The sequence below is a fragment of the Pelobates fuscus genome, chromosome 6, assembly GCF_036172605.1.
Source record: "Pelobates fuscus isolate aPelFus1 chromosome 6, aPelFus1.pri, whole genome shotgun sequence".
Classification (NCBI taxonomy): Eukaryota; Metazoa; Chordata; class Amphibia; order Anura; family Pelobatidae; genus Pelobates; species Pelobates fuscus.
Window position 1 is genome coordinate 117,669,438 of NC_086322.1, and position 17,485 is coordinate 117,686,922.

The 17,485-nt window shown below is 37.0% G+C and overlaps 1 protein-coding gene across 2 annotated transcripts in view; it reads left to right on the forward strand.

Moving 5' to 3' along the window:
* SH3RF1 (SH3 domain containing ring finger 1) overlaps nt 1-17,485 on the forward strand; it is a 151,857-nt gene that overhangs the window by 76,218 nt on the left and 58,154 nt on the right. For both annotated transcript variants that reach the window (XM_063458186.1, XM_063458187.1), the window contains exon 3: nt 9,241-9,516. In XM_063458186.1, coding sequence (XP_063314256.1) covers nt 9,241-9,516 — 276 coding nt within the window. The remainder of the gene's footprint in view (nt 1-9,240; nt 9,517-17,485) is intronic.

Here is a 17,485-nt window from a genome sequence, read left to right on the forward strand (position 1 = left end):
GCACGTTCTCAGCAAAATGCTGCAATGTTCCAATTAAATGGTATCTATAAGACCAATCCTATTGATTTTGACATAAGCACTACTAGTGGCAGTCAGTGTGACAGCTACTAGAGGCATTGTAACCCTGCAATATAAACATTGCCAGTCCTGTAGAATGTCAGTGTTTTCAGTTGCAGAGTATAACTACAGACACCCAAACCACTGTGTAGAGATGAAGTGACTTGGATGCCTATAGTGTCCTTTTAATCATGCATTGCCTCGGATTAATGTCTGTGCTGTACTTGGAAACATAATCTGCAATGCGTTATATGTAAATGCAATTATTACAATGCATATATTGACACATTTATATGCGGTATATCTCTCAATTTTTAACCCCAGGTGTATGTGTAAAATATATAGAACTGGGATTTAATATTGTGGGATCTGATCAACTCTTATTGCCATATGTCTTCATGTGTTTGCCATCATTTCCTTGTATGTTGTATTCTCATGGCACAGCACAGAGGGATAATGAAACATTTTACCAATAATTTATTCACTCCACTCAGTCTGCTTTTGTAACATGATTTGTGTGACTAGAATAAGTTTGCAAAGACTCTGGAAAGGGAATTAACATAATTTGATAAATATAACAAGTGCTGGTGCTGTGAATAATACACCCCCCGCAATACAGCAAAAGAAGGGAATAAACAAAACAAAGGAAATACACAATATTAATCATATTTAAAGAAAATAGGTTCTATTATGTTGAATTTCAAATAATAAAAGAACATTTTCTTTTCATCATGTGGAAAATCTGCAACGTGGTTTTCCTCTCCATTGTTTGTACTTTATAAATCAATAATGAAAACAACGAGACCTGGATTTTTTTTACTTCTCATACTGCGGTTGTTTTTGATAGAAATTCGCTGTTGTTAAAAGCAATATTCTACACATTGGCACAACAATCCCATGTAATACTGATTAGGGGCTCTGTATCGCCATTGGATTGCTCCACAGGCTCAATGCTGTATTAATAACATACACTCATAAGAAGAACACCCTTGGGGATACATTGACATCAAGTCTGTAGCGACATGTGACAAAAGTACGCTGAACTCTTTCGCTGATATAAATTGAAAGCTAGTTTCATTTAGGGGTTTATTTACTAAACACTAAGTTGCATGGATATGGCAAAAATCTGTTTTAAAGGTGTATCTGTTATGCTACATTAAATTAAACCAAGTTAAATTAAAGGACCACTCTAGGCACCCAGACCACTTCAGCTTAATGAGGTGGTCTGGGTGCCAGGTCCTTCTAGGGTTAACCCATTTTTTCATAAACATAGCAGTTTCAGAGAAACTGCTATGTTTATGAATGGGTTAAGCCTTCCCCCTATGTCCTCTAGTGGCTGTCTCATTGACAGCCGCTAGAGGCGCTTGCGTGCTTCTCACTGTGATTTTCACAGTGAGAGCACGCCAGCGTCCATAGGAAAGCATTATGAATGCTTTCCTATGTGACCGGCTGAATGCGCGCGCAGCTCTTGCCGCGCATGCGCATTCAGCCGACGGGGAGGAGAAGAGGCAGATCGGAGGAGGAGAGCTCTCTGCCCAGCGCTGGAAAAAGGTAAGATTTAACCCCTTTCACCTTTACAGAGCCGGGCGGGAGGGGGTCCCTGAGGGTGGGGGCACCCTCAGGGCACTCTAGTGCCAGGAAAACTAGTATGTTTTTCTGGCACTAGAGTGGTCCTTTAAAGATAACTACGGTATATTTCACCTATACATTGTGCTAACCCAAATGCTTTAAAATAAATAGATTTTAATTTTAAAGATCTTTAAAGTAGGCCCATCCATCACCTGTCTATCAATTTTTCAACACAGAGTTGGCATTGAACTTCATGCCCAATAATTGAGTGACAGCAGAGAGCAGGGATGTTCTCTCCCAGGCCTGCTGTCCAGCACAGCTATTCAGCTAGCAAGCACTATACATTTTCTTGGTGTAAAATAGGAACACAGTGACTGATGTTACTCCATCCCTTGCATGGGGAAGTATCCACAAGAAGAACTAATCAATGTGGTGATTGGAAGGTGGTGTTAGTGATGAGCGTTAGTGTAATGGGCCCTCCAGGAATAGCTGAGTGAGGGCAGCAGGTCAGTAAGTCTTTAACAGATTCCAAAGCAACCATATTTATCATTAATAGATCATCTATTGTAATGGCATGGCATGGAAATGACAGTTGCAGGCCGAAATAGCTGAATTAAGATATAGACAGCTGAATTTTAATAGATTGGTAATTTGACAGGTTAAACTGGAGTAGCTATGGTTTTATTAAATATGCCATACATTGATTGTTTTTGTGTATTCTAATCATCACTCTGCAAATAACATCAACAAAAACTAATTTTGGTGAAGGTTCATGATGTAGATGATGGGTACACCCTATTTTTTACTGTGACAGAGCTAGCGTACTCTGACTATTACTTTCACCAGCTTAGCTACTAGTTGTTATCAGGTGCCCTGGAGCACTAAAACCCAGTTGCCGAAACTTGACTGGGGTCTCTCAGGACCTTTTCCATCGGACCAGGCTGCAAATTTTGGAACAATTCCCCCAGGATCTTTTCCTTCTGCAGTGACACCTATATAGATCAGTAAGGCAATGGTTGCAATGTCTTAGCCCATTGCTTTCCACCAGGACATTGTATATGCCCATATAAGCTGTAAAAACGCTTTTCTTGTAGCTGATTTAATGATCTAATAGATAAATTAAATCCTGTCTAAAATCAGCTTGTTAATGATTCCAGTGGTGGATGAGTCTCTTCAGAGTCCCGCCGAGTCTGATTTCTAGTGCAAAGGTTCTGGAGATGATGAGACCACCAGCGTGAATGGGGCAGAGGTTATAAGCCCACTCTCCAATAGATGCTGCAGCCTTATTTTTACCACATGTATTGTACTCCAGTCCTTCTTTCTGATTCCCTGAAAGACTCTTTGAAATCGGGAGAGGGAATATGCATTTCAATGCTTCCATTCAGCTCGATTCAGCTCAAAAAGGGCAAATTCGTAACAAGGGTATAAAAAGCAGTACAAGCAGTTATCCATACACTGACCTGTGAACGGTTAAATGGATCTTGGCTCCCATGTCTTTCTTTATTAGGCATGTCCCAGTGAGCTGCAACAGAGCAAAGGAATCTCTCCCCAGCCGTGCAAGTCTCCCTGTCAGTAGAGCAGGTGGCTTACATATAAAACTGGTGTTCTAGCAATTATTGTGCTAATCTCAGATTTAAAACGAGGACAAAAACGTATTGCATTGACGTACAGATCTTAACAGCAAACATTTAACCTGATTTCATATCATTTTGTTTATGCACGTTGGTATTTGTTGTTGTGTTTCTTTTCTTACGTGGGTAACAATAGCTGCTTTTCCATGATTTTTTTTCCATGCATTCTCACCAAATCTTCACTGTAGTAATGACTCCACCTGGTGCTTATATTCACTGATATGTAAAATGAGACAAGGGATCAAATTGTTCTTTCATTGGCATTGTCTTAGATACGAGATAATATAGATGATAACTGTTTAACTCTATTGGTACCACTGTTCACTAAACAACTGATTTGTAACATTAAGACCAACATTTCAAAAGTAAAAAAAATCTCCTATTCAGCTGTTTCCAAATTTGGCCTAAATGCACCTGTGAATATACCCCCTAACTAAGCAAAATTGTATGTTTTTGGAATGATTCCACTGTTAGTGTTCCTGCTTGTTACTATGGTTAATTCAGTTAAAGGAACCAGAACTCCTAAGGTGCTAGGAGTCCCTTGGAGTTATCCCACAAGTAAAGAGTAAAACAGTTTTTGAACTTTTTGACATTTACCTGTACATATAAAAAAAAGGTATTGCACTTAATAAAAATAAAATGAAACAATGAAGGCATGTTTTATCCTTTTAAGAGATGAGCGAGAGAACCCGTATGAGGGTTTTTATAAACACCCTTCTATAAATTGCCTCATAGCCTTGTTGTTAGTATTCTTTGAAGAATAATTTGTGTTTTACAGATGGTAATTGTTCGTGGATAAGTAATCTCAAGACAGCTTGACGTGAGCCAATAGGAGTAATTGAAGTGGTATGATGGATGCAAGTTTCAGTACTCTGGGAAGCGTGGAATGCATACACATGCTAGCTTTCCAAATGCAAAGCGTTACGCTGGCTGCCCCATCACATGTGGGTATTCACATCTGTTGAGTTTGGACGTCTTTGTCAGATGCAGTAAAATTAATGAATACGGGAAGTGTGTATTATTATTTCCTTTTATGTTTCTGCTCAAGAACAAGTCTGCTTCATATCTTTAGGTCATTAGAAATAAGCCTTCTACTGCTGAAAGCTAGCAGGATATTCTAGCTTCCAATCATTTGTTTGACATAACCAGCAGAGTACTGGTGATACGAAGGTTTTTTGAGCATATTTAATTGTAGGTCCTTCTGCCTCACACATTGTGATGGCTTCCACATGGGAGACTCATTCCCACTCAGTGCACACACATAACTCACAAAGTGCTCACTCGTATGCACACATAAGCAGTTTGTAAAAAAAAAAAAAAAAAAATGATGCAGAGCTGTGCTGACTAGTGTCATCTATTTACTAAACAGTGAGTTATAGTCAGTTGACATGCAAAATGTAAATCAACTCGGGAATCAGGAACTGATATTTCAGTAAATGGGGAAGATCCTTTCCTATAACACTTAATATGTTATATATTTATTAACCCAGATCATCATGATACCTGTCATGTCTTATTCAGTGAGATTTATTATTTTACTAAACTATTTTATTTGATATTTTTCATATTCTTCCAACTGAGATGCTTCTTTTTCTGCTAATCACTTTTCTTTAATTAAGCCGTTCCTAATGCAACTAACCTTTTCTGTAGTTGCGTATCAAAAATAAATAGTATGTAATATTTGTGTAAGAGGAAGGGTGCAGATTTCCCAAATAAGATAATATCAAGTGATAGTGTATGATAATTTCAATAAGAAATGATGCAAAATAGAAATCATAGTTACATAGTTGCAAAGAGACTTGCGTCCATCAAGTTCAGCCTTCATCACATATGTTTTTGCTGTTGATCCAAAAGAAGGCAAAAAAAACCCCAAAAACAGTCTGAAACTCTTCCAATTTTGCAACAAACTAGGAAAAAAATCCTTCTTGCCCCCAAAATAGCAGTCAGAGGTCTCCTTCGATCAAGCAGCTATAACCCCACTAATTCGAAATTATATCACTGTATGTTATGTTTTTGCAAGTAATTATCCAATTGCAGTTTAAACATCTGTATGGACTCTGCTAAAACCACCTCGTGACCTCGTGTCTTGTGTATAGCCCTGTTTATGAGTAGATTTCCAGATAATGGTTTGTACTGGCTCCAAATATATTTGTATAATGTTATCATATCCCCTCTAATGCACCATTTTTCCAAACTAAAGAGATTTAAAAATGTATAACCTTTCTTCGTAACTAAAATGCTCCATTCATTTTATACATTGTGTAGCTCGTCTCTGCTCTTTTTCTAATGTCATGATATCTTTCTTTAGAACAGGTGCCCAAAATTGCACAGCATATTCAAGGCGTTGTCTTACCAGTGATTTATAAAGAGGCAAAATTATATTTTCATCCTGAGAATTTATGCCCCTGTTTATACATGACAAAACCTTACTGGCCTTAGCAACTGCATATTGGCATTGCATATTACTGCCTAATTTGTTGTCTATAAAAAATTCCCAAATCCTTCTCGTGTGTGGTTATCCCTAATTCACTACCATTTAGGGTGTAAGTTGCTTGTGCATTCTTGGCCCCGAAGTGCATAACCATGCATTTCTCTACATTAAATTTCATCTGCCATTTTAGTGCCCAGTTCCCCAATCTATCTAAATCCCTCTGTCCCTCTGCAGCAAAGCAATATCCTGCTCACATTTTATTACTTTACAATGTTTTGTGTCATCTGCAAACACTGACGTGGCTTTCAATGCCTATTTCAAGATAATTTATAAATATGTTAACTAGATGCGGTCCCAAAACAGAACCCTGAGAGACACCACTTACCACCTTTGTCCAGCCCAAAAATGTACCATTAATGACAGCTCGTTGTACTCCATCCTTAAGCCAATGTTCTACCCAAGAACAAAAATATTCATCTAGACCAATTTCTTCTAAAGACTTGAAGACTAACCTATTGTGAGTTACCGTATCAAATGCTTTGGCAAAATCCAAGTAGATCACATCCACTGCAACACCCTGAAATATACTTCTGCTTACTTTTTCATAGAATGCAATCAGGTTAGTTTGACATGATCAATGTTTCATAAAACCATGCTGATTATTGTTAATAACAAAGCTTTTCCCAATGAATTACTGAATATTATCCCTTAATAACCTTCAGATATTTTCCCAGTCACAGAAGTTAAGTTCACAGGTCTATAATTTCCAGGCAAGGATTTTGAACCCTTTTTAAATATATGAACGACGTCTGCCTTCCTCCAATCCTCCAGTACAATACCTGAAACAATAGAATCTTGAAAGATTAAATACAGAGGTTCTCTTATTTCCCCACTTAGCTCCTTAAGTACTCGTGGGTGAATAGCGTCAGGCCCAGGAGCTTTATTTACATTAAATTTATTTAACTGCTGTAGCACCTTGTCTTGAGTTATCAAATCACAAGTTATCTACAAGTTTTTTGCAGCAACCATTTGCATATCTCTTGCCATAGGATCCTCATTAATTAATTAATTAATTAATTCATTCATTCATTAATATACAGAAGAAAAATAGTTATTTAAAATTTCGATCTTTTCCTGGTCTTCATTAACTGACAGACCCATCTCTGTTTCCAGTGTACCTATACTTTCATTTTTAGTTTTTTTTAGAATTAATGTACTTAAATCATTTTTGGGGTTGGTTTTGCATTCTTTGGCTATCAATTTCTAATTTTCTAGTTTAGCCACTTTAGTTGCCTTTTTGCAAGTATTATTGGCTTCCTTATATCTTATATAGGATGCCTCTGATTTGTCTGATTTAAATGCTTTAAATGCCCTTTTCTTATCTTTAATATCTTGTTTTACTTCTCCACTAAGCCACGTTGGTTTCAATTTGTTTCTTTTATATTTATTACCCAATGGTACATACCAAGAAATGTACCTTTCTAATATTTGTTTGAATAGTGTCCATTTATCCTCCATGTGTTTTTCACTAAGGAGTTTATGCCAGTCGATAAGTTGTAGAGCTGCCCTAATTTTATTGAAATTGGCTTTTTAAGAATTATGCGTTTTAGTATACCCCACGTGCTTTATCTTTTTTGAGTTTATTTAAGAAATTATCATATTGTGATCACTATTTCCCATATGCTCCTCTACTTGAATGTTGGTCAAAAGATCAACATTGTTTGTTATAACGAGATATAGACTGTAAGCTCATTCTATAGACTGTAAGCTCGTTTGAGCAGGGTTCTCTTCAACCTATTGTTCCTGTAAGTTTTCTTGTAATTGTCCTATTTATAGTTAAATCCCCCCTCTCATAATATTGTAAAGCGCTACGGAATCTGTTGGCGCTATATAAATTGCGATAATAATAATAATAATAATCCAGACAAGCATCCTTTCTAGTTGGTGCTTGTAAGAGTTGTTACTAGTCACTCTATCCCAAATTATGTCCGGGTAATTAAAATCTCCATTAATTAATGTGTTACCCCAATTTGCAGCTTTCCCAATTTACTCTAAAAGCTGTTCTTCCTCATTAATATTTACATTAGGTGGTTTATAACGTATCCCAACCAATAATTAATTTCCCTTAGTTTGCTCCAAACAGACATCTACCCATAAAGCTTTCACATTTTCCTCGTCACACTCCACATGCCTAAGATTTGACTTTAACTCATGGTTGACATATAAACATACCCCACCACCCTTCTTGTTTTTCCTATCCTTCCTAAATAACGTGTACCCATTTAAGTTAACTGCCAGTCATGTATCAAATCCCACCATGTTTCTGTTATGTCTATTATATCATATTGTTTAGTGTATGTTATTGCCTCTAGTTCCTCCATTTTGTAATATAGGCTCCTTACATTAGTAAGCATACATTTAATATTATCATTTGTACTTTTTGTGAATTTTTATCAATATTACATACCTCCTCTGTTCTTAGCTTGCCCCTCCCCATCACCACCCCTCTTATACTGAGCTAAAGCCCATCTCCTTTCTATCCTATCTCAATTTTCTAGATTGTTTTGATCCTCCCCTCCTCCTACTAGTTTAAAATCTCCTCCAACCTTCTAGCCATCCTATCCCCCAGCACAGCAGACCCTCTTCCGTTTAGGTACAATCCATCACAGCTACACAGGTTGTACCCAAGTGCAAAATCCCCGTGCTCTAAAAACCCAGTAGTAGAGAAATATATTTTAGGCACAGATGTATAAGCAATCACTAGAAATGTCAATTGTTCCTGCTAATTGCTTCACATTTAGGACTTTACCCCAAGAATGACCATTGTTAATAACCCCTCTATGTATGTTTATAGTCTTGCATTGGGAATTAGTGAGCAAAGGTATATATGAGAAGATGGTATGGAGATCCCATGGCACTCAAACAGATACTTGAAAAAAACACAACATTTCTAAATTTAAAGTGCTAATAATAATAATGAACCCAAGGCATTGTGATCGCTGCACCAAAATGGAGATTATATTTTATGTAATGGGTGGTTAACAGCTTCATTTTGACAGAGTAACTTATCTATACTTACCAAATCTGTCTCTCGCTCTCCTAAAAGAGCCATACTCCACTCTCACCTCCAGCTCTGCTTCTTTTCCACATTGTTTGGTGGCTGTTTCCCTTGCTGCCCTGTTGTGTATTTGTACCTCACCTGTAAGCTTGTTTGAGCAGGGTCCTCATCTACCTATTGTTCCTGTGTCACTGTGTAATTGTCTCATTTATTGTACATTTTCCCCATCTAATAATATTGTAAAGCGCTGCGGAATTAGTTGGCGCTATATAAATACCAATAATAATAATAATATTGCATTTTTAGGTTTGGTTATAAATAGTGCTGAACTTGTCACCCTGTAATCACTTTAATGAACTCTGAAAAACTGAATTGAATGTATCTTAGGAACGGACATTTTGATATGCTAGTTTGTCCTATATATTCTTAATCAATTAGTCATTTTTACAGTGTTACTAATCCAATTCAACCTTTTTTATTTATTTATTTTTTAGGGTGTACCTCAATTACCCTGTGCCAAAGCTTTGTACAACTATGAGGGGAAAGAACCTGGAGATCTCAAATTTAACAAGGGCGACATCATTGTCCTCCGCAGACAGGTCGATGAGAATTGGTACCATGGGGAAATCAATGGAGTCCATGGATTCTTTCCAACTAACTTTGTGCAGATCATAAAGCCTTTACCTCAACCTCCACCTCAATGCAAAGCACTTTATGACTTTGAAGTTAAAGACAAGGAAGCAGACAAGGATTGCCTACCTTTCTCGAAGGTAAGAAAAGTACTGGCTCAGTGTATTGATGGCACTTTCAGTGGCTGAAGCCCTACTAAATCAAATAAATAAAGCTGTCAAGATATTTAGATCAGAGTGGATAAAAAGTGCACATTATACTTCGTGTTTCTTTTACTTTAGCTGCTGTTTAGTAAACCAAAGAGCAAAGAAGAAGTAAAGATTTTACCCGTTGTCCTGTGTTAACTTATAAGCTTCATGGCTCCCATGGTTCACGTACATTACTCGTTATAGGCAATCAGACACCACTCCTGTACCCTCTGGTGGAATGGCAATCGCTGTGGGCCCCACTTGACGCAGCCCGACTCCTTCCTAATCATCCTCACCCTCCCCCCCCCTTCACTTACTCCTTACTCACCCTCTTTCATTCCCGCAGGTACTGGGCCAAAGGGTCCTGGGGGCAGGGGGACACAAACTGGACCTTAAGGCACATAAAAATATTCACACAGCCTACTACACCTTTAGGACACGTATACTTTTAGCACTCGCGGGGCTCGGACATATACCCATAAACTGGGAACCGCGAGCTATATTTAGTATTACGCACTATCACAACGTACTCTGTGATATAGGACAACTTAGGCCTACAGCTCACGGTACTGAACCACTTAGACCAGTACCACATTCAAACTGCGCTCATACGGATACTTACGCTACCCTCTGGTCATATGTACCAACATACGCTCACTACGCTGTCAATGAGGACAACAGGTCACTTGCACATTGGGACACCCGCGAACCTCAGGCTCTGCAGGGAGGGTCGGGGATAAGGACCGTAATCAATCCTGCCTACATTACAGAGACTGAGCTGCACACCCTGGGTGCAATTAACGCAAATCTCGACTCTAGCTACCCCTTCTCCCCTACCCCCCAGGGTCCGACCTAAGACCCTAACGCAGACCCGCGAGTTCACATTCGAAAGGGACCCGCGAGACCCCTGCTAGGCTAACCCTTAGACATCCCGCTCTAACGCTCTTGCCTTGCCCTGTACCTTATGTATAGCCTACTCTACGTGTGTTATTATCAAGAACCGAGAATGACATGCCTAATAACAATCTGTATCCGTTTGCAATATATAATTGTATGGTGTGATACCTCCGGCCTGCTCTAATCATGTCGGTCGTCCTGTATGATACCATTATCTCGTAAACCGTGTACTTATCCTATTCACCACACATACACGGTATCCTCCCCCTACTCGGAGACATGCGAGTCTCCCTGCTGAAGCTAATGTTGAGATCTGCGCATCTCGATTTACTGTTTGCTTTACTAATGACAGGAACCTGCGAGTTTCACTTGATTTGCTATATTGCTTGCCGTTTATAACTTGAACAAACCTAATATAAAAGATTTACAAAAAAAAAAAAACTTATAAGCTTCAAACTCTGGAGGTTTTATAGGTTAGATGAAAACTACAGTCAAAACAAGGATTCAATTTTTAAACTACCCCTGTCTTAAAATGTATAATAACACTCTCTGTCTTTAGGATCAGGAAAGGCTACTTCTTCAAATTAAAGCTCTCTTTGGCAGGACAAAGGGAAAGATGCATGTGGCATCTGCCCAGATATGTTGATTATGCTTGGCAGATACATTATAGATTTTCTGTTAACATTACTTGCTGCCCAGCTTGGATGCATTGACTTTTAGGATAAGCCTTTTTTTCTATGTGTTACGTTAGTTAGCTAAATGAATAAAAAAAACTATTTAAGTTTCTTTATGACCATCCAAGTGTGAATGCCAAAGCAAACAGAATTTTCTAAGCTTGTGGCAAAGACAGAAATTTATCTTGGAAAATGTGCATCAGTAAATCCGTAAAGAAGTGAGCTGCTCCACCTCTGCCTAGAACTACAGTCCTTTCTTCTTTAGCCAGGTTTCTGTCCCCCTGAGATCATCTAATTATGTGACACTGTAAATGCTTGAAAGCAAACTGCTGATTCCAGATCAGATGAAATACTCGCTTTGGTTTCTACACAGTATTTGTGAGCCGGTGCCTACAACCATCATGTCGATGATTGACCTCCTCCTTCCACAACTCAAATCTCATCACCTTCCGAGGGTATACCACTCGCCATTAATGGTGGCCAAGGAAAGATACTGTACTTTAAAGCAGTTCTACCTCTTCTGAGTATTTCATAAAGATAGAATTTTTTTGAAATATTCATGCTGACAGCTTTGGAATTTCATTGAAATTCCAATGTAATTCAAAGATTCCATTTGACAAAGTACTTATGGTAAAGCCCGAGGATGACAAAAGGCAGAGAGAGCTCCTCTGTCAACTTTTGCCCAGTCAGAGCAGCCTTCACAAATGACGCTTGTTGGATTCATTCATTGTCTCCCTTATTTATAAATTGTACTTCCTCCATATACCTCAGTGTTGTACTCCCATATGTGCACGAGTACAACATTGATGCAGCTCCTGCAACATGAAGCACCAAGAGCTGAAGAAGGTGCCTGGAAGAAGATAGCAGCGGGTACGAGGGACGTCTTCAGGTAAGTATACCTACATTCCACTGTGGCCCCCTGATCCTATGCAAAACTCATCAAAATATGCAAAGACCCTGAAAATAACAGACCTGTTTTAAAGAGGAACTGTCACTTCTCAGGGCTTTACACCATTGAATAGAACATGAACATTAAAATTTAACCTTTTTTTCATAGGATTCTACATTTTCTTTTTAATTTATATTAAAGAAATAACATAGTGTCAGGAACACAAATGTGTATTAAAAAGGTTAAAACTCACCTTTATTCCAGCGCCACTCAGCCCTCACTCTGCCTCCTTGACTGAGATCATCAGAATTGAAAAAACACTGTGCTACGCCAATCACCATCTCCTCATAGAGATTCATTGAATCAGTGCATCTCTATGAGAAATGCTCGGTGCTTCCATGCAGTGCGTGGAGACGCTGAACAGGTTTGAGTGACTGCCACTAAAGGTGTTACTAGGCTGTATTGTAAACACTGCCTTTTTTTAAAAAAAAGGCAGTGTTTTAATTAAAAAGTCTGCAGGGACTGACTATATATACCAGAACAACTACATTAAGCTAACATAGTTCTTCTAGTGACTATAGTGTCCGTTTAACCCCTTAAGGACACATGCCATGTGTGATATGTCATGATTCCCTTTTATTCCAGAAGTTTGGTCCTTAAGGGGGTAATACTTACAGAGTAATAACTCTGTAAGTATTACCCCCTTAAGGACCAAACTTCTGGAATTCACTAAACTTCACTAAAGTATGAATTCAAAGAGAATTTACAATTTCAGGACAAAGTACCTGAACTGAAAGATCATCTTAATAAGATAATTTTTTCCAGTACGGCTATTTTGACCGTACATTTTAAATTCACTTTTAATTCTCACTTCAGCAAATAACCCTGTTAGAATATTACATCATAAGCAAGATCAGACAAGACATAGCAGGGCAAACATTGGAAATGAGAAAGAGAATAATATACATGTATCATTTCTCCTCTTAACTCAATACTCTCTGCTAGGTGCTTATAAAAAATATTGACACGGAGCTAAGACAGAGGCGCCCAGATGCAGAATAAAGAGGTGATGGTTTTGCAGTTAAGTTTATTTTTCAAACTTAAATGCATATTTTTAACCCCTTAAGGACCGAGGACGGTTCAGGACCGTCATCGGCATTTTTGCGTTGCCGACCGATGACGGTCCTGAACCGTCCTAACGGTCTTAGTTACTTACCCGATCGCCGTAGTTCCCCCGGCGGCGATCGGCGTTGCTCCCGGTGTGGGGAGACTGCCTGCAGCCCAGACAGTCTCCCCACGGCAGATTAGGACCCCTGGGGCCATGTGATCGCTCAACAGAGCGATCACATGGTCACAATAGGTGTCCATGTGTCTGCCTGCAGGGGGACTGCCTGTGCTGACAGGCAGTCTCCCTGCTAGTGTAAAATCAGAAAAAATAAATAAAGGTACATGTTAATAAAAATAAAAATTATTATATATGTGTGTATATATATATATGATATATAGACATATATTATATATATAATATATGTCTATATATTATATATATAATGTCATACTAAGTGTATTTTTATATTAATATGTACATATATTAATATAAAAATACACTTATAATTAAATTACACACGTGTATATATATAATATATATAATAACTATATATATTGTATATTTATATTATTATAAAATACAAATAATAAGTAATTTAAATTAAATTTAAAAATTTAAAAATAATAAAAATGTAAAATAAAATGATATATCTATATGACATTTTATTCTAACTGTGTTTTGATATTAATATATATATATTTATATCAAAATACACTTAGAATGAAATTGTATATATATCTATGTATATATAAATAAAGAAAAAGAATACGAACTATACATATGTCCATATACAAAATTACATAAATAATTATATAAATATACACGTAGACTTCAAATATATAAATATGCATATATATTTAAATTCTACGTGCGTATTTATGTAATATTTTTACATAATTAAGTAATTTTATTGATTGCAATTTGAGGGACCTGCCTGCCAACCCAGGTCAAAAGTCCAGAGAATTTAATTTGCTAGCACTGTATTTTACCCTGTAACGTTCTACGACACCCTAAAACCTGTACATGGGGGGTACTATTTTACTCGGGAGACTTCGCTGAACACAAATATTAGTGATTCAAAACAGTAAAACATATCACAGCGATGATATTGTCAGTGAAAGTGACTTTTTTTTTGCATTTTTCACACACAAACAGCACTTTTACTGATGATATAATTGTTGTGATACATTTTCCAGTTTTGAAACACTAATATTTGTGTTCAGCGAAGTCTCCCGAGTAAAATAGTACCCCCCATGTACAGGTTTTAGGGTTTCATAGAACGTTACAGGGTAAAATACAGTGCTAGCAAATTAAATTCTCTGGACTTTCGACCTGGGTTGGCAGGCAGGTCCCTCAAATTGCAATCAATAAAATTACTTAATTATGTAAAAATATTACATAAATACGCACGTAGAATTTAAATATAAATTCTCCTGAGTATAACAGTACCCCCCATGTACAGGGTTTATAGCGTTTTTGAAAGTTACAGGGTCGAATATATGGGTCAAATATTTCTACGTTGAAAATGGCCAGGTTGGTTACGTTGCCTTTGAGAGCGTATGGTAGCCCAAGAATGAGAATTACCCCCATGATGGCATACCATTTGCAAAAGAAGACAACCCAAGGTATTGCAAATGGGTTATGTCCAGTCTTTTTTAGTTTTTGTTATTCAGAGATTTATGACAGATAATAGTGTTACAATGTCACTATTGATACATTTTAAAAATGTATGTTTTGAAACTGCAATATCCTACTTGTACTTATAGCCCTATAACATGCAAAAAATAGCAAAAAAGCATGTAAACACTGGGTATTTTTAAACTCAGGACAAAATTTTGAATCTATTTAGCAGTTTTTTTCATTCGCTTTTGTAGATGAGTAAAAGATTTTTCACATAAAAGTCAAAAAACATGTATTTGTTTTCAATTGTTCATCATATTTTTTCATTTTTTTTTTTATTAAATTACATGAGATTATATAAATAATGGTATGTAAAGAAAGCCCATTTTGTCCTGAAAAAAACAATATATAATTTGTATGGGAACAATAAATGAGAGCGCGGAAAATTGCAGCTAAACACAAACCCCACAAAAGTGTAAAAAGATGCCTGGTCGCAAATGTACAACATCGCAAAAACAGTCCGGTCCTTAAGGGGTTAAACATAGGGATAAGTAAATATTATATTAAAATTCTGGGAAGTGAGAGTTGCCCTTTAATGTGAACTGACATGCTTGTTCTTGCATTCCCATCCTATATTGTTTTGACACAGTGATAGGAAAATAATATTAATATGTTTTAGTTTGCATTTGCATAATATATCAAACAGAGATGGCGTTTTATTCAGTGTTCATAATGAAGTTTCCACTGATTCCACTGATTCTAGTGCTTAACCCAAGTACTGTATTTGTCTTCATTATTACTATATACACATTTACTGTTAATGTTTTTTTAGTGTAAAATAAAAAAAGTGATGATTTGCATAGATGTGAACAAGGCTGTAGACACCAAAGACAAAATAAAAACATTATCTTTGTTAATGCAAGAAAGAAATACAGAACTAGAAACCATTTAAATGTAAAGCAGCTACCCTCTCCAACAAATTATATATAAATATAAAATAAATTGCATTCATGAGTCTGCAGTGTATATGCAATAAAAGGATAAATAGATATACATACTTATGTACAAATATGATGTTAACGATGCATTGAAAGATATCAACTACTGCCAAAAAAGGAATGTTTGTTAAAGGGAAGAGGAGCAGATAGGATTTTAGGACAAAGAAATACATTAAAGTTAAAGCACATAAAACACACTTGGGGATAATCTAAAGAGAATATTGTGTTCTCATGTCCTAGATTCCATGCTTTCTTCAAGTCCAAATTAAACATTATTGTCAAGTTTGAATATTATTTTTAGAAACCGTTTTATATTGTTATTAGAACTCTTGGAATAATTTTTTTGCATGTTTTGTTTTCATGCTCATGGTAACCTAATCCTTGATTGTATGCCCTGGGCCCTCTCATGCCTCACGGCAATGAACGAATGAGTCACACATTTCAAAGTAGCATTTCTTTAAGAAATATGCACTTATTCTTCAGATCAAGATCCTACTTATCATCAGCTACACAGGAAGTCATTGCTCATAAGAGTCACACAGACTGTTAAGGTTTTTCTATCATTCCACAGTCCGGAAAAAACAAACCCGCGTGTTGACATCACTGATGTAATTTGGGGATTTGTGGCATGTAGTATCCTGTAAATGATTAGTAGTAACTTGATTATCATGATGACAATATGATGGGCCTACTACTTAACATGTATACCAAGAGAAATTCCTGTTTGGCCTTGGGAGAGAATCCCGGTGCTTTCTGCATTTATTGACGCAGTGCATTGAATTAAATTGCAGAAGATAAAGATGGAATGGGTTTTCCAGTAAGCTATATTTAGTTTGCACACTGTACTGTTATCTTTGTCGTAGTCTCTGGGTGGATTATGCGATCAGAGTACCTGGCTGCACATATTGCTGCAAGAACAAACATGTTTTACTGTTCAGGATTCTTCTTTGCCTGCGGCTACTGAAACTTGACTTAGTGTGTGAAATGCGAATGGAAAATACAAAAGCCTCTGTGGCACTAACGAGGCCTCTCATATGCATGAGATCAGCGCCTTGCTTGTGTCCTTAGAACCAGTGTTTTTTTAACCAATTCATTTGTGTGACTGTCACTAAGAACAAATATATGTTTAACATAAAAGCCAGACAAAGTAAAAGCTATGATAGCTTTTAAAGCCGCATACCAATCACAGGAGTCATTTTTTGGGATTCATGTTTTCCTGTGTCCTGGGACATGTCCAGCCCGAGTTACTCTCAGAGAATGGACCCCAATATATAATTTACTTAGAAGTAAGTAAAGTGTTTGGGGGATTTATTCATTAAACAGTAACTTATGGTGTATGGGAAATGTAATTGTAAAATTAAGGCTAAAAAACAGCTGTGGTTATGACCAATTTGGAGGATTTCTCCAAATGAGTTATTTTGTCCTAAATTTTGTAGTTTCTTTTTCAGTTCACCACTGATTACTTTACAGTGATTAAACCCTTATGTTTCTCTTGTATGCAAGAACCATTTCCTAACATCAACAACAATCGTTGAACATAAAAGTAAATGGGAAAAAAACAAAACAGAGTTTACATTAGTCTGCAATTGCTTAAAAAAAAAAAAATCATTATCTGCAGTGTTCTAATGAGTTTAGCCAAACCTTACAAGTTCCCAGTGATCTTTGTGATCTTAAAGTGAAGTCCGCCAAAATGCATTGAATACGTCATGTATCACAAGGGTAGTGATATACACAC